Source organism: Microplitis mediator, chromosome 8 (genome assembly GCF_029852145.1).
Source record: "Microplitis mediator isolate UGA2020A chromosome 8, iyMicMedi2.1, whole genome shotgun sequence".
Classification (NCBI taxonomy): domain Eukaryota; kingdom Metazoa; phylum Arthropoda; class Insecta; order Hymenoptera; family Braconidae; genus Microplitis; species Microplitis mediator.
Window position 1 is genome coordinate 23132551 of NC_079976.1, and position 16119 is coordinate 23148669.

The window sequence follows — 16119 nt, forward strand, 5'->3', positions numbered from 1 at the left end:
TTCTAATGATATAAGATGAATAAATTTATCAACAGATCAACTTATCTTCAGAAGTTTCTTGGGTAATGAGTAATAAATAAATATGTACGTGTAGTTATTCACGGAGTTGCAATAGTATATTTTATTTTAAGATTATATTATAGAAGAATAACTTTTACTATGTATACCATAGCAATTATTGTGTTTATTGCGGTATTAAATCCAGTTAACATTTATAGTGAACAAACTACTGAAAATTTCGACTATACTGTGATACTTGATAAATATTCCGATTATAGTTTAGACGCAGATATTGAAACTTATCGAAGTTACGCAGAAAAACTAATTCAAGGTGCAGGAGGTCTGATTAGTTCAATAAAAAGTTCATCAAATTCAAGTTCATCCGGGGGGATAACAGGATTTTTAAAAAAATCAATACAAACAATATTAACACCTGTGCGAAAAATAGCCGCAGTTGCAGGAAAAGGATTTGGTACATTTCTTAATAATAATAAAGATCGACTACGAGCAATATTTCCAGGTAGACATTTTTTAAAAATAATAAACAATGAGTAACACACTGTAAAAAATCCGGAGTGAATTTTGATTGAAATTAAATCCGAATTCACTCCGCCACTCGGAGTTTCGGAGTTTTAAAAAAAATCACTCCGCATGCATTGGGAGTTTTTTTTTAGTGGAGTGATTGCGGAGTGACGCGGGTTTTATTTCACTCCCAATTCACTCCGGTCCGGAGATTTAATACTTAAATAAATTTATATCAATTTATATTGAACTGCTAAACAATGTGTGTGTGTGCGAATGTGTGCTTGTGTGTGTTCGGATGTGTGCAAATATCTGCGTGTGTGTCCGCGTGTGTGCAAATGTGTGCATGTGTGCAAATGTGTGTGTGTGTGTGTGTGCAAATGTGTGTGTGCAAATGTGTGTGTGCAAATGTGTGCGTGTGTGCAAATGTGGGCGTGTGTGTGCAAATGTGTGCGAGTGTGTACAAATGTGTGTGTGTGTGCGAGCGCGCGTGTGTGTCTAAATATGTGTGTGCGTATGTGTGTGCGTATCAGCTGATCAATAATGTAATACGCGAGTTTTTACTTCGATTTTATTGAGTGGAGTTATTTTTTATTAATAACATTTACAAAACTCCGCTCCGGAGTGAATTTCACTCCGAGGGGAGTGAATAATTAAAAATTCATTCACTCCGGATTTAATCCGCATTCACTCCGCGAATTTTTTACAGTGCATTGTTCCTGCTAATATACGTTATCGGTTAAGTGGATTAATGTCTGTGTATCTGATATTATGAATTGAAAGCCCATCTTATGATAATTACTGATAACGCGAGTTTAATAGCTGATATAGTGGACACATTTAATTGTTATCTTTTGCAAACGAGTAATTAATAATATAATTCATTTTATATTATTTTTATAATTTTGTAAATTAATTTAACAATAAATAACACCGGCCCACAAAAAAAAGTGGTCAGTACTTTTGACCGGACCTATCTATCTTTATGTATTTCGACGCGCCGAATCCGAATCTAAAGTCAGTTTTGCCCGTACACCCTCAAAATTTTGAGTAAATTGCAAAAAACTATAAAAATCGCCAAAAATTCGCAGTTTTGGTAAGAAAAAAATTTATGGAACTATAGATCAAGTATGATTTTCATTTATTTTGGTCCGCTGAATCCAAATCTGAAGTTTATTCAACCATACCCGGGAAAAAACGATTTTATATGATCATATATAATCATATATGTTCATATACAATTTATATATGATCATATAAAAGTTTTTATGATCTTATAAAAATCTTATAAGAATTTATATAGTTTTATAAAGATTTTATAACAATTAATGTGATTTTATATAAAGTTATATATAACTTTATGACAATACCAGGTAAAGTTTCATATGCTTATATATAGTCATATATGATCATATAAAAACTCATATGAAATTTTTATAATAATTCGTATAATCTTATAAAATTTTTATAAAATTCCATGTAACTTCATATAAGGTTATATATAACATTATGAAATTAAAAGAGCACGTTTTATATGGTTATACGTAACCATGTATGATCATATGAAATCTTATATGACCTTATAAAATTTTTCTAAGAATTCAGATAATTAATAAAAATTTGTGATTTTATATGAAGTTATAAATAAATTTGTATGATTACAAAAGAGTTTAATACGGTTATATAAAATTACATATGAGTATATAAAAGTTTATATAGTTTTATGATTCGTATATATAAATTTCTATGGTCTTATAAGCAGGTTATCTTAAAGAAACTTATAATTTATATGAACGATCATCAAAGTTGAGCAGCATTGAGGTATAACATTTGTTGGATGGGTGACCCCTTGGCAAAATAGCAGTTAACCGATAGATGTTTTTTTTTTTTTTGTTCATGCACGATTATATATAATTATATATCATCAGATCCTGCCAATTTTGAGATCTAATCATACATGAGTTATTGTATATATGATTAGGTAAAATCATTTTTTACCGGGTATATATAACTTTATATGATTATATAAGATTTTATATGATTATATAAGATTTTATAAAGTCGTACAAGTTTTTATAGGACCAATTTCTTTATAAAACTTTATATGATTTTATATGAGTCACTTTTATATGATTTATATATGATCATATAAGAACTTTTTTTCTCGGGTAAGCCTTTTAAAATTCAAGTAAATAGCAAAAAATCCATGGAAATTGCGGAAAATAACAAAAAATTTCAGTTATTGTGATAAATTAAATTCTATAGAGCTAGATTAATTGATCAATCATGATTTTTATGCATATATGTATATCTGTAAAAATCTAAGTAAATATTAAAAAATCTCTGGAAATTAAAAAAAATTGATCTTGTTGTGATAAAAATCATTTTTTAAATCAAAACAAAACATATATTATGGTATTTGATTCACGGAGTATAAATTTAAATTTATTTTTCAGATTTTGATGGCTTTCCAGTCTTGTAATTTTTTATTAATTTTAAATTTCAACAATTTGTAAATAAATGTAAATGAACAGAAGAATAGAAAAACAGCCCAAAATCGGAAAGGTCGTTCCTTATCTTCGTATGGTTTTTAAAAAAGATTCTTTGATAGAAATAAATTTAATTAAGTTCAATCAATTTTTTTTATGACTGTATTTGCAATTTTCCGCAGTAACATAATTTTTTTGAGGGCTAACGGGCCAAATAAACTTTAAATTTATATTTATTTACAAATTGTTGAAATTTAACAAAAAATGAATTCTTATTATTATAATTTTTCATATATTTAACTAATTTCTATTTATGTCATTTCGATATTTCCTGGATGAGTTTTTTTGTCAGAAGATATTTTGTCGATGGGTCATTTAGCCTGGTGATGAAAACGTATAGAATCATGTGTCATGTTCACTTATTTTTTTAGGTACACGATGGTGTGGTGATGGGAATAAAGCACGCAGTGAAAATGACAGTGGCTTATTTAGAACAACTGATGTTTGCTGTAAACAACACGATCAATGCCCGTTCAATATACAGAGTGGACAGAGCTTTGGTCCTTTAATGAACAATGGCGCGTTTACAAGGTCTGTTATAATAAAAACAAAAATTACTCACCTTCATGTATTCTATTTATCCATACATATTAATTAGAAGTGTGCGAATCGGATTCAAATCAAATCAAACGTAACTATTCAATTTGAAAATAGAACCGAGTAATTCAAATTTTCAAATAATTCGATAAATTCGAATTACTCGATTCGAATCAAGAAAATTCTGATTAATTTTCGAATATTCAATTTTTATTCGAAGGTAAATTTAATTTTTTTAAGTAACTAACAGTAATTATTTTGCAGATTCGTGTCCAAGCTCAATTTACCTCCGATAAAAAATTGAATTATTGGAAAAATATTACAATTTTAAGTCGTTCAGAACAAAATTTTTGAATCATTCACAACTTATCGAATAATTCGCAAACTTACAAATAATTTAAAAAAATATACGAATAATTCGTAAGTTCTAATTATTTGCACATCTCGAATATTAACACTAATTTTTATCTTTGTCTAGATCATGGTGTACATGCGATCAAGAGTTCTACGATTGCTTAAAAAATGCTAACAATCCCATTGCTAGAGAAATTGGTCATACATATTTTACATTTCTAGGACCTCAATGTATCAATTATGGATATCCAATTGTATCTTGTCTCGAGCGTGGAGGGTATTTAAATAATTCTATAATTTTAGTTTAATATTGCACATCTTAAGTGCGAACGCGCTATGTGCTCCTTCCGATGAAAATTATTCTTTCGACTAATTCGTTCACGTTAAATCGTCTCTACACTTCTTTGATTACACTAAAATAGCTTAAATTGTATGTTATTGAAAAGATAATTTATTAAGGAATACTTTCGACTTGGCATCTAGTCGATTAATACAATGATGGGAATTGTTCCCATACTTATGGGAACTTTTCTCAGAAAGTATGCGCCTGTATCCCATAATTTCAACTGATCATTACCATAACGGTATGGGATGATATTTCATAAACGTACACGGAGAGAAATTTCTGGTAACAATTACAATATATTATGGGAATGGTTCCCATAATGCGAGGTAACCGGTTTTCTTGATGATGCTGTCATTGATGGTGACATCATTCCCCTTGGAATATGAAGAAGTCTACCATCGCATGTCATCATCAGGGTTTGAGTCCAACCGAGCGCGTCCCCGGGTGGCGGATAGGGGAATGGCCCTCACGACTACTCCTGTCGATATCATCTTTAATAATTTTTCGTGTGGAGGAAAGTTTGGGTTAGTGAGTTCTATAGAGGGTTGCTACTGGCTTAACGACTGGTGTGTGACCCGGAAAAGACTCACTGCGGACCACTCAGGAGAAGCTATACTCCTTAAAAACAGAGACGAGCGTGATGGTTAAGGTGTTAAATTTCTTTGAATATGATGGAACAGGCGAATAAAGGAAATTTGTTTACGGAGCAGGGGAGGGATACCCCAGCCACGGCATCGTCAGGTGGGTTAGCAGCACCTGCGGGGTCGACATCCAGGAATGGTTCCCATATTGGTATAAGAACTATTCTTATAATATTATGGGAACTATTCCCATAATGTTATGGAAACCATCCCTATAATATCATAAAATTTTTTTTTTGCACATCAGTGTAGAAATTTCCCAAAATTTGAATTTTCTTGAATGTTTTGTGCTGACAAAAAATTCTTGTTAAAAATTTTAATGTTTTTTTGCCAAATACGATTTTTTTTTTCAATGTTTGAATTTTTGTTTTTATGTTTAATAATATTTCTGTGTATTGTAGAAGTAATTACCACACTTCTTTAAATTAATTTTTTCATGATAATATGGGAACCATTCCCATAATATTATAGGAATGGTTCCTATAATAGTATGGGAACTATTCCCATAATATTATGGGAATGATTCCCATAATGGTATACGAACCATTCCAATTGCATTATGGGAATCATTCCCATAATATTATAGGAATAGTTCCCATACTATTATAGGAACCATTCCCATAATATTATGGGAATGGTTCCTATAATTTATGGGAATGGTTCCTATAAATTATACAGTATTTATTTTATATAAGAATTTAATCTGTTTTTTCCCGTACTATTCCTTATCCAGGCCAATATCAGACTTATTTTCGTATGATATTTAGTCTGTTTTAAATCGCGTTTAAACTAAAAACAGACTTTTTTATTATAATTATTGGTCTGTGTTTAATTGTTTTTAAGGACAAATACAGGACTTTTTATAAATATAAATAATAATAATCGAGATTTATTAATTTATTTTAATTTTCTTGGTATTTAAAACATGCTAATGCGCTTTCATAATAAGATGTCACACAGAGAAAATGTTGGCTCGAAACCTACCAATTTTTACAATGCTGTCGACTAAACTTGAAACAAGGAGTAAAGCATCCAAAAAATTATCGTGCTCTTACAAAAAATGATTATACTGTATCACATTACTTATTACGCGCGAGAAACTAATCGATGAGCTTCAATATCAATTACTTCCATACATTATAATAATTTTGATGCAGCATAGTAATTTTTTGGATACATTACTTTCTGTTTCAAGTTTGGTCGACAGCATAATAAAAATTGGTAGATTTCGAGCCAACATTTTTCTCCGTAGCACAAGAATTTTGATGTTTTCTTATGCCAAAATATTTTCAATTTTATCCAGTAAAGAAGAGAAAATTCTTGACATTTTAAGAGTTGTTTTATCACTTTTATTCAATGATATAAATATTCAATGAAGACAACTAAAAAATTAAGCTGTCAAATTTTCATTAACTGCCGACATTTTTAAACAAAAGATAGTAAATAAATAGTAAATAAAACATAATCAATTCTGCAACTAAATATTTTTTCATAAATATTGCCCATGAATAAAAATTTTATAAGTCCATGATTTAATCTAGTTTTGTCCTTGTAAATTTTCAGAACTAAAATTTTTTAAAGTTCACGAATTAATCTAATTTAGTCTGCTCGTAACGCGTTTGTTTTTTAAAGTAGCAGGTGAAAAACAGCTTAAAATTTTCATAAAAGATCAAAATCAGATCAAATAGTCCAATCAGACTAAAATCAGGTCAAATTTTTCAGTCCGTGTAGCTCAAAAACAGATTAAAATTTTTATCGAAGTTCAATAACAGACCAAGTAGTCCAAATACACTCCAGTTAGACTAAGATCAGATCAAATTTTTCGACCCGGGTATAGCAATGCAATCTATATGTTATTTATTATTTTTTTATTTCAATATTTTATATCATAATATGCATAGCGTTATCTTATCATCTTTACATGCAGCATAATTCAATAAATGTTTACATACTGTTACCACTTCCGTCAATCTATGTGTTTGTATCACTGATGACCTTGTTAATGGCCTTTAAGCTGTGGGTCTTAAATAATAAAAATTAAATTAAATGTGAACGCACATATTTCCATTTACAATCTCAAGACTAATAACAATAATAATTTATGAAAACATCTATGATGATGAATAGCTTGGATAAAATTATGAGTCTCTATTATATAATGACACGAATATTCTATAGTAAATTCTTAGTCGAAGGATTCTAATGATATAAGATGAATAAATTTATCAACAGATCAACTTATCTTCAGAAGTTTCTTGGGTAATGAGTAATAAATAAATATGTACGTGTAGTTATTCACGGAGTTGCAATAGTATATTTTATTTTAAGATCATATTATAGAAGAATAACTTTTACAATGTATACCATAGCAATTATTGTGCTTATTGCGGTATTGAATCCAGTTAACATTTATAGTGAACAAACTACTGAAAATTTTGACTATACTGTGATACTTGATAAATATTCCGATTATAGTTTAGACGCAGATATTGAAACTTATCGAAGTTACGCAGAAAAACTAATTCAAGGTGCAGGAGGTCTGATTAGTTCAATAAAAAGTTCATCAAATTCAAGTTCATCCGGGGGGATAACAGGATTTTTAAAAAAATCAATACAAACAATATTAACACCTGTGCGTAAAATAGCCGCAGTTGCAGGAAAAGGATTTGGTACATTTCTTAATAATAATAAAGATCGACTACGAGCAATATTTCCAGGTAGACATTTTTTAAAAATAATAAACAATGAGTGACACACTGTAAAAAATCCGGAGTGAATTTTGATTGAAATTAAATCCGAATTCACTCCGCCACTCGGAGTTTCGGAGTTTTAAAAAAAATCACTCCGCATGCATTGGGAGTTTTTTTTTAGTGGAGTGATTGCGGAGTGACGCGGGTTTTATTTCACTCCCAATTCACTCCGGTCCGGAGATTTAATACTTAAATAAATTTATATCAATTTATATTGAACTGCTAAACAATGTGTGTGTGTGCGAATGTGTGCTTGTGTGTGTTCGGATGTGTGCAAATATCTGCGTGTGTGTCCGCGTGTGTGCAAATGTGTGCATGTGTGCAAATGTGTGCATGTGTGCAAATGTGTGTGTGTGTGTGTGCAAATGTGTGTGTGCAAATGTGTGTGTGCAAATGTGTGCGTGTGTGCAAATGTGGGCGTGTGTGTGCAAATGTGTGCGAGTGTGTACAAATGTGTGTGTGTGTGCGAGCGCGCGTGTGTGTCTAAATATGTGTGTGCGTATGTGTGTGCGTATCAGCTGATCAATAATGTAATACGCGAGTTTTTACTTCGATTTTATTGAGTGGAGTTATTTTTTATTAATAATATTTACAAAATTCCGCTCCGGAGTGAATTTCACTCCGAGGGGAGTGAATAATTAGAAATTCATTCACTCCGGATTTAATCCGCATTCACTCCGCGAATTTTTTACAGTGCATTGTTCCTGCTAATATACGTTATCGGTTAAGTGGATTAATGTCTGTGTATCTGATATTATGAATTGAAAGCCCATCTTATGATAATTACTGATAACGCGAGTTTAATAGCTGATATAGTGGACACATTTGATTGTTATCTTTTGCAAACGAGTAATTAATAATATAATTCATTTTATATTATTTTTATAATTTTGTAAATTAATTTAACAATAAATAACACCGGCCCACAAAAAAAAGTGGTCAGTACTTTTGACCGGACCTATCTATCTTTATGTATTTCGACGCGCCGAATCCGAATCTAAAGTCAGTTTTGCCCGTACACCCTCAAAATTTTGAGTAAATTGCAAAAAACTATAAAAATCGCCGAAAATTCGCAGTTTTGGTAAGAAAAAAATTTATGGAACTATAGATCAAGTATGATTTTCATGTATTTTGGTCCGCTGAATCCAAATCTGAAGTTTATTCAACCATAAGCGTTTTAAAATCCAAGTAAATTGCAAAAAACCCATGGAAATTGCGGAAAATAACAAAAAATTTCAGTTATTGTGATAAATCAAATTCTATAGAGCTAGATTAATTGATCAATCATGATTTTTATGTATATATGTATATCTGTAAAAATCTAAGTAAATATTAAAAAATCTCTGAAAATTAAAAAAATTTGATGTTGTTGTCCCGGGTCAAAAAATTAGATCTGTTTTAAAATAAATAATAAAATCAAATATTTTTCCTTTAATTCGAGTTTATAAATCGTATTTATTTTATATAAGAATTTAATCTGTTTTTGCCCGTACTATTCCTTATCCAGGCCAATATCAGACTTATTTTCGTATGATATTTAGTCTGTTTTAAATCGCGTTTAGACTAAAAACAGACTTTTTTATTATAATTATTGGTCTGTGTTCAATTGTTTTTAAGGACAAATACAGAACTTTTTATAAATAATAATAATAATAATAATAATCTAGATTTATTAATTTATTTTAATTTTCTTGGTATTTAAAACATGCTAATGCGCTTCCATAATAAGATGTCACAGAGAGAAAATGTTGGCTCGAAACCTACCAATTTTTACAACGCTGTCGACTAGACTTGAAACAGGGAGTAAAGCATCCAAAAAATTATCGTGCTCTTACAAAAAATGATTATACTGTATCAAATTACTTATTACGCGCAACGAACTTATCGATGAACTTCAATATCAATTACTTCCATACATTATAATAATTTTGATGCTGCATAATAATTTTTTATAAGAGTATAGTAATTTTTTGGATACTTTACTTTCTGTTTCAAGTTTGGTCGACAGCATAATAAAGATTGGTAGATTTCGAGCCAACATTTTTCTCCGTAGCACAAGAATTTTGATGTTTTCTTATGCCAAAATATTTTCAATTTTATCCAGTAAATAAGAGAAAATTCTTGACATTTTGAGAGTTGTTTTATCACTTTCATTCAATGATATAAATATTTAATGAAGACAACTAAAAATTAAGCTGTCAAATTTTCATTAACTGCCGACATTTTAAAACAAATGATAGTAAATAAATAGTAAATAAAACATAATCAATTCTGCAACTTAATGTTTTTTCATAAGTATTGCCCATGAATAAAAATTTTATAAGTCCATGATTTAATCTAGTTTTGTCCTTGTAAATTTTCAGAACTAAAATTTTTTAAAGTTCATGAATTAATCTAATTTAGTCTGCTCGTAACGCGTTTGTTTTTTAAAGTAGCAGGTCGAAAACAGCTTAAAATTTTCATAAAAGATCAAAATCAGATCAAATAGTCCAATCAGACTAAAGTCAGGTCAAATTTTTCAGTCCGGGTAGATCAAAAACAGATTAAACTTTTTATCAAAGTTTAATAACAGACCAAGTAGTCCAAATACAGTCCAGTTAGACTAAAATCAGATCAAATTTTTCGACCCGGGGTGATGAAAATCATTTTTTAAATCAAAACAAAACATATATTATGTTATTTGATTCGCGGAGTATACATTTAAATTTATTTTTCAGATTTTGATGGCTTTCCAGTCTTGTAATTCTTTATTAATTTTAAATTTCAACAATTTGTAAATAAATGTAAATGAACAGAAGAATAGAAAAATAGTTCAAAATCGGAAAAGTCGTTCCTTATCTTCGTATGGTTTTTAAAAAGATTTTTTGATAGAAATAAATTTAATTAAGTTCAATCAATTTTTTTTATGACTGTATTTGCAATTTTCCGCAGTAACATAATTTTTTTGAGGGCTAACGGGCCAAATAAACTTTAAATTTATATTTATTTACAAATTGTTGAAATTTAACAAAAAATGAATTCTTATTATTATAATTTTTCATATATTTAACTAATTTCTATTTATGTCATTTCGATATTTCCTGGATGAGTTTTTTTGTCAGAAGATATTTTGGCGATGGGTCATTTAGCCTGGTGATGAAAACGTATAGAATCATGTGTCATGTTCACTTATTTTTTTAGGTACACGATGGTGTGGTGATGGGAATAAAGCACGCAGTGAAAATGACAGTGGCTTATTTAGAACAACTGATGTTTGCTGTAAACAACACGATCAATGCCCGTTCAATATACAGAGTGGACAGAGCTTTGGTCCTTTAATGAACAATGGCGCGTTTACAAGGTCTGTTATAATAAAAACAAAAATTACTCACCTTCATGTATTCTATTTATCCATACATATTAATTAGAAGTGTGCGACTCGGGTTCGAATCAAATCGAATGTAACTATTCAATTTGAAAATAGAACCGAGTAATTCAAATTTTCAAATAATTTGATAAATTCGAATTACTCGATTCGAATCCAGAAAATTCTGATTAACTTTCGAATATTCAATTTTTATTCGAAGGTAAATTTAATTTTTTTAAGTAACTAACAGTAATTATTTTGCAGATTCGTGTCCAAGCTCAATTTACCTCCGATAAAAAATTGAATTATTAGAAAAATATTATAATTTTAAGTCGTTCAGAACAAAATTTTTGAATCATTCACAACTTATCGAATAATTCGCAAACTTACAAATAATTTAAAAAAATATACGAATAATTCGTAAGTTCTAATTATTTGCACATCTCGAATATTAACACTAATTTTTATCTTTGTCTAGATCATGGTGTACATGCGATCAAGAGTTCTACGATTGCTTAAAAAATGCTAACAATCCCATTGCTAGAGAAATTGGTCATACATATTTTACATTTCTAGGACCTCAATGTATCAATTATGGATATCCAATTGTATCTTGTCTCGAGCGTGGAGGGTATTTAAATAATTCTATAATTTTAGTTTAATATTGCACATCTTAAGTGCGAACGCGCTATGTGCTCCTTCCGATGAAAATTATTCTTTCGACTAATTCGCTCACGTTAAATCATCTCTACACTTTTTTGATTACACTAAAATAGGTTAAATTGTATGTTATTGCAAAAATAATTTATTAAGGAATACTTTCGACTCGGCATCTAGTCGATTAATACAATAATGGGAATTGTTCCCATACCTATGGGAACTTTTCTCAGAAAGTATGTGCCTATATTCCATAATTTCAACTAATCATTACCATAACGGTATGGGATGATATTTCATAAACGTACACGGAGAGAAATTTCTGGTAACAATTACAATATATTATGGGAATGGTTCCCATAATGCATGGTAACCGGTTTTCTTGAAATGTTGATATAGGAACGGCACCCATATACTGTAGTTATCATTACTATAATATTATAGTAATCGTTATCATAATATTATGGTAACCGTTACCATAACATTATGGTAATCGTTACTATAATATTATGGTAATCGTTACTATAATATTATGGTAATAGTTACCATATATTATGGTAATGGTTACCATAGCACATGGTTACCATTACCATAATATTATAGTAACCATTACCATAATACATGGTAACCATTACCATAATATCATAGTAATCGTTGCCATAATATTATGGAAACCATTACCATAGTGTTATGGTAACCATTACCATAATATATGTTAACCATGACTGCATATTATGGTAATGGTTACCATAATATTATGGTAACCATTACTACATCATTATGGTAACCATTACCATAACATCATGGTAATGATTGCCACATATATGGTAACCATTACCATCATATATGGTAATCATTACCATAATATCATAGTAATCGTTACCATAATATATAGTAATGGTTACCATAATGTTATGGTAATGATTACGATAATATTATGGTAACCACTATCATAATATCATGGTAACGTTTACTATAGTATTATGGAAACGACTACTATAATATTACGGTAATCATCACCAGAATTCTTTCACATGCGATATGGGAACTGTTACCACAATTTTAGGAATTATTCCCATATTTATGGAAACTTTTACCAGAAAGTATGGGTCTATATTCCATAACTCCCTCGGAAGATGATGGTGATGATGAGGGTAGCGCCCTTCATTCTTTTGGGATGAATGATGATGCTATCATTGATGATGTCATTGATGGCGACATCATTTCCCTGAAAGATGAAGAAGTCTACCATCTCATGTCATCATCAGGGTTTGAGTCCAACCGGGCGCGTCCCCGGGTGGCGGATAGGGGAATGGCCCTCACGACTACTCCTCTCGACATCATCTTTGATGATTTTTCGCGTGGAGGAAAGTTTGGGTTAGTGAGTTCTATAGAGGGTTGCTACCGGTTTAACGACTGGTGTGTGACCCGGAAAAGACTCACTGCGGACCACTCAGGAGAAGCTATACTCCTTAAAAACAGAGACGAGCGTGATGGTTAAGGTGTTAAATTTCTTTGAATATGATGGAACAGGCGAATAAAGGAAATTTGTTTACGGAGCAGGGGAGGGATACCCCAGCCACGGCATCGTCAGGTGGGTTAGCAGCACCTGCGGGGTCGACATCCAGTTACTGCTCGACGCTCTTGGTTGACCAGTTGGCCAAGGGAGCAGCTAACGTCGACACGTCAAGTGAAGGACAGGTTACAGCTCCTAGAAACCTAGTGTCCGAGAGTCTCACATCAAGAGATGCGGTGATATCAAGGGAGGATTCTGGCCTCCAGGAATTGCAAGACGTCCTGAAGGAGACCCTTCGGATCATTGTAAAGAAGAGGACGTCCGCGAACGAGGTGACTGCTGGTGTAGAAGAGGCATCGCTCATCCTAACGCAGCTTTTGACACATTGCAAAACTTGGAAGGTCTCCCAGAGAAAGCTGGTGACTAAAGAATTGAAGGAGCGAGAGCACCTTGTCTAAGAGTGTCAGCGACGGGAACAACTCCTAAAGGAGGCACGGCAAACGAAGACCCCGAAGAGGGAAACGGAGAGAGTACCTGAACAGAAGGAGGAAGAACACTCCATCATACCAAAAGGGCCTGAAGAGTTCGTCGTTCTTTCTTACGCTAAAGTCACAACCAGAGACAACACTCCCTGCGGTAATGAGGTCCCGAAAGGGAAGCGCTCCTTGTCATCGCCCGAGGAGGGTGAAAGGGAGCAGAAAAAGAAGAAGGACAAGGAGATCGCGGATAAGAAGTCAGACGACGAACAATTCACCGTTGTGAAAGGAAAAAAGAAAAGGTAGAAACGAAAGAAGAAGGAGATGGCTGCAGCAGCAGGGATAAGTGGAGCGAAGGGACCGGGGCAGGATGGGGCATCTGATGGACCAACGACGGAACGGACCACAGCATTACTTACGTGATCGTTTTTTGATCTATGAGACTACTCTTGGCGAGATGATGAAGAAGCTGAGTGGAGGAGTGGCACAGGGTTCGGTCTTAGGACCAGAACTCTGGATCATCCTTTACGACGCACTTCTACGTCTAGACCTACCGAATGAAGTAATACTGGAGGGGTTTGCTGACGACGTGACAGCGCTAATCCTTGTGCGCTCTTCCAAGAGTGTTTAAAGATTGGCAAGCTTGGTCGCGACCAAAGTGGACGCTTGGCTCAATGACCACGGTATGGCATTAGCTAAAGTGAAAACTGAGGTCATAGTACTCACAGCCCAGAGGTGGTTTCCGAGTCCTCTTCCTGCTCTCGTCGTGGTTCAGCACGTCGAGAGTGGAAGTTCTCTGAAATACCTCGGGGTGACGATCGATATGAAACTTACGTTTCGCGATCAGATTGTCGGTGCGGCTAATAAAGCGGCAACGTTGGTGGCGAGCCTTTCCCGGTTGATGCCAAACGTCGGAGGACCGTAGACGGGTTCTCATGAGTGTCTCAAACTCGATAATGCTTTACGGAGCAGAAGTCTGGTGTGAGTCACTTAAAGTAGAATGCTATCATTGACGACTGGTATCTGTTCAACGGAGAGGCGCGTTGAGGATAACTTGCGCTTACCGAACGGTTTCGAAAGCAGCCGTGATGGTCATCGCGGTAGTGATTCCGATCGAAATTTTAGGGTTCAAGAGAAAGCGCATCTGGGATGCCCGTCGGGCTGGGGAAGAACCGTTGGAAAGAGTTAAGGCTCGAGAACGCGAGGAAACCCTGAGACTCTGGCAAGAGCGATGGGAATCTGCGGAAACAGGACGCTGGACATTCAGGCTCATTAAACGAGTCCGAGACTGGATAATGCGGAGGGAGGGGGAAGTAGATTACTATGTCTTCCAATTTCTGTCAGGTCATGGTCAGTTTAATGAGTACTTGTATCGCATGGGGATCCGAACCGAACCTTACTGCCAATTCTGTCCGCAAGTTGTCGACTCTACCGAGCACACTTTCTTTTTCTGTCAGCGTTGGTCTGAAATACGGCTGCGCTTTCAGGAAGAGAAGGAAGTGCCAAATGTTGCTGACCTGGTGATCCCTTGGATGTTGGTGACGGCAGAAAATTTTAAGACCATGACAACGTATGCCCGAGAAGTGATAAGAGAGAAGAAGAAAGAAGAAATCGAATAGAGTAGAGTAAGAAGAACAACAGCGACGGCGAGAAGAAGAGGAGGACTAATACTACGAAGTTATGCTCACGCAGTCCCGTAGTATTAGGTCCGAAGAGGGAAGGGAGTGAGGTTTTTAGCCGGTAGGGCCCCCAAGGATACGATTATTTACTTGCGGTAACATCTAAAGTAATAAATCCTTGAGGAAGGAGTCCGGCACACGGAGGGCAATATGCATATGGTCGGCAGTTCATGCTTTCCATATGGGTATTGTCTTCTACGGTGCGTAATAGGATTTTTTCCCTCACCCTATTCCCAAACAAAGAAAAAAAAAATATCCCATAATTCCAAGTAATCATTACCATAACGATATAGGATGATATTTCATAAACGTACTAGGAACGGTTACCATAAATTTCTCTCCGTATACTAGGGACGGCTACCATAAGTTTTTCTTCGTGTATCCAAGTAATAATAAAAAATTTGAATGTTAATAATTATCGTGAGCGCTTGAGGTGTGCCCTTTTTGGATTTTTCAATTTTTTTTTAATTTTAACAATTTGTTTTGTTTTTTCTTTTTCATAGGAAACGGATATTGCAAAGAAAGTGCATAAAATATGAATTTGACTCATCAAAAAATTTAACACTTCAATGGTTCGATAATCCCGATTTTTAATCATAAACTTTACTCAGATGTTGATACTTTTTTCGTAGAAATATTTTATCATTAATCTTTATTAGAGTGATTAAATATATTTATCCATACACAACAAATTGATAATAAATGATATATTCTGCGAAAGATTATGTATTTATATTCATTAATTT

The 16119-nt window shown here is 33.0% G+C and overlaps 1 protein-coding gene across 2 annotated transcripts; it reads left to right on the top strand.

Moving 5' to 3' along the window:
* On the top strand, positions 1-16093 carry LOC130672843 (uncharacterized). 2 transcript variants are annotated; one of them, XM_057477607.1, is made up of 8 exons: positions 1-62; positions 279-520; positions 3443-3602; positions 4087-4239; positions 7425-7666; positions 10880-11039; positions 11524-11676; positions 15877-16093. In XM_057477607.1, exons 1-8 carry the CDS (start codon positions 16-18, stop codon positions 15965-15967), a joined length of 1248 nt encoding a protein of 415 aa, XP_057333590.1. In that variant the 5' UTR covers positions 1-15; the 3' UTR covers positions 15968-16093. The 2 variants fall into 2 exon arrangements, with proteins under 2 accessions (XP_057333590.1, XP_057333589.1); XM_057477606.1 differs by lacking the exon at positions 1-62 and having other exon boundaries at positions 69-520.
* Positions 16094-16119: the final 26 nt, after the last annotated feature.

Excerpts from the sequence above, each read along its gene's own strand:
- LOC130672843 (XM_057477606.1), top strand. The coding sequence starts at position 160 with ATGTATACCATAGCAATTATTGTGTTTATTGCGGTATTAAATCCAGTT. Across the intron at positions 11,040-11,523 it reads AACAATGGCGCGTTTACAAG|ATCATGGTGTACATGCGATC; the intron begins GTCTGTTATAAT and ends ATCTTTGTCTAG. Across the intron at positions 11,677-15,876 it reads TCTTGTCTCGAGCGTGGAGG|GAAACGGATATTGCAAAGAA; the intron begins GTATTTAAATAA and ends TCTTTTTCATAG.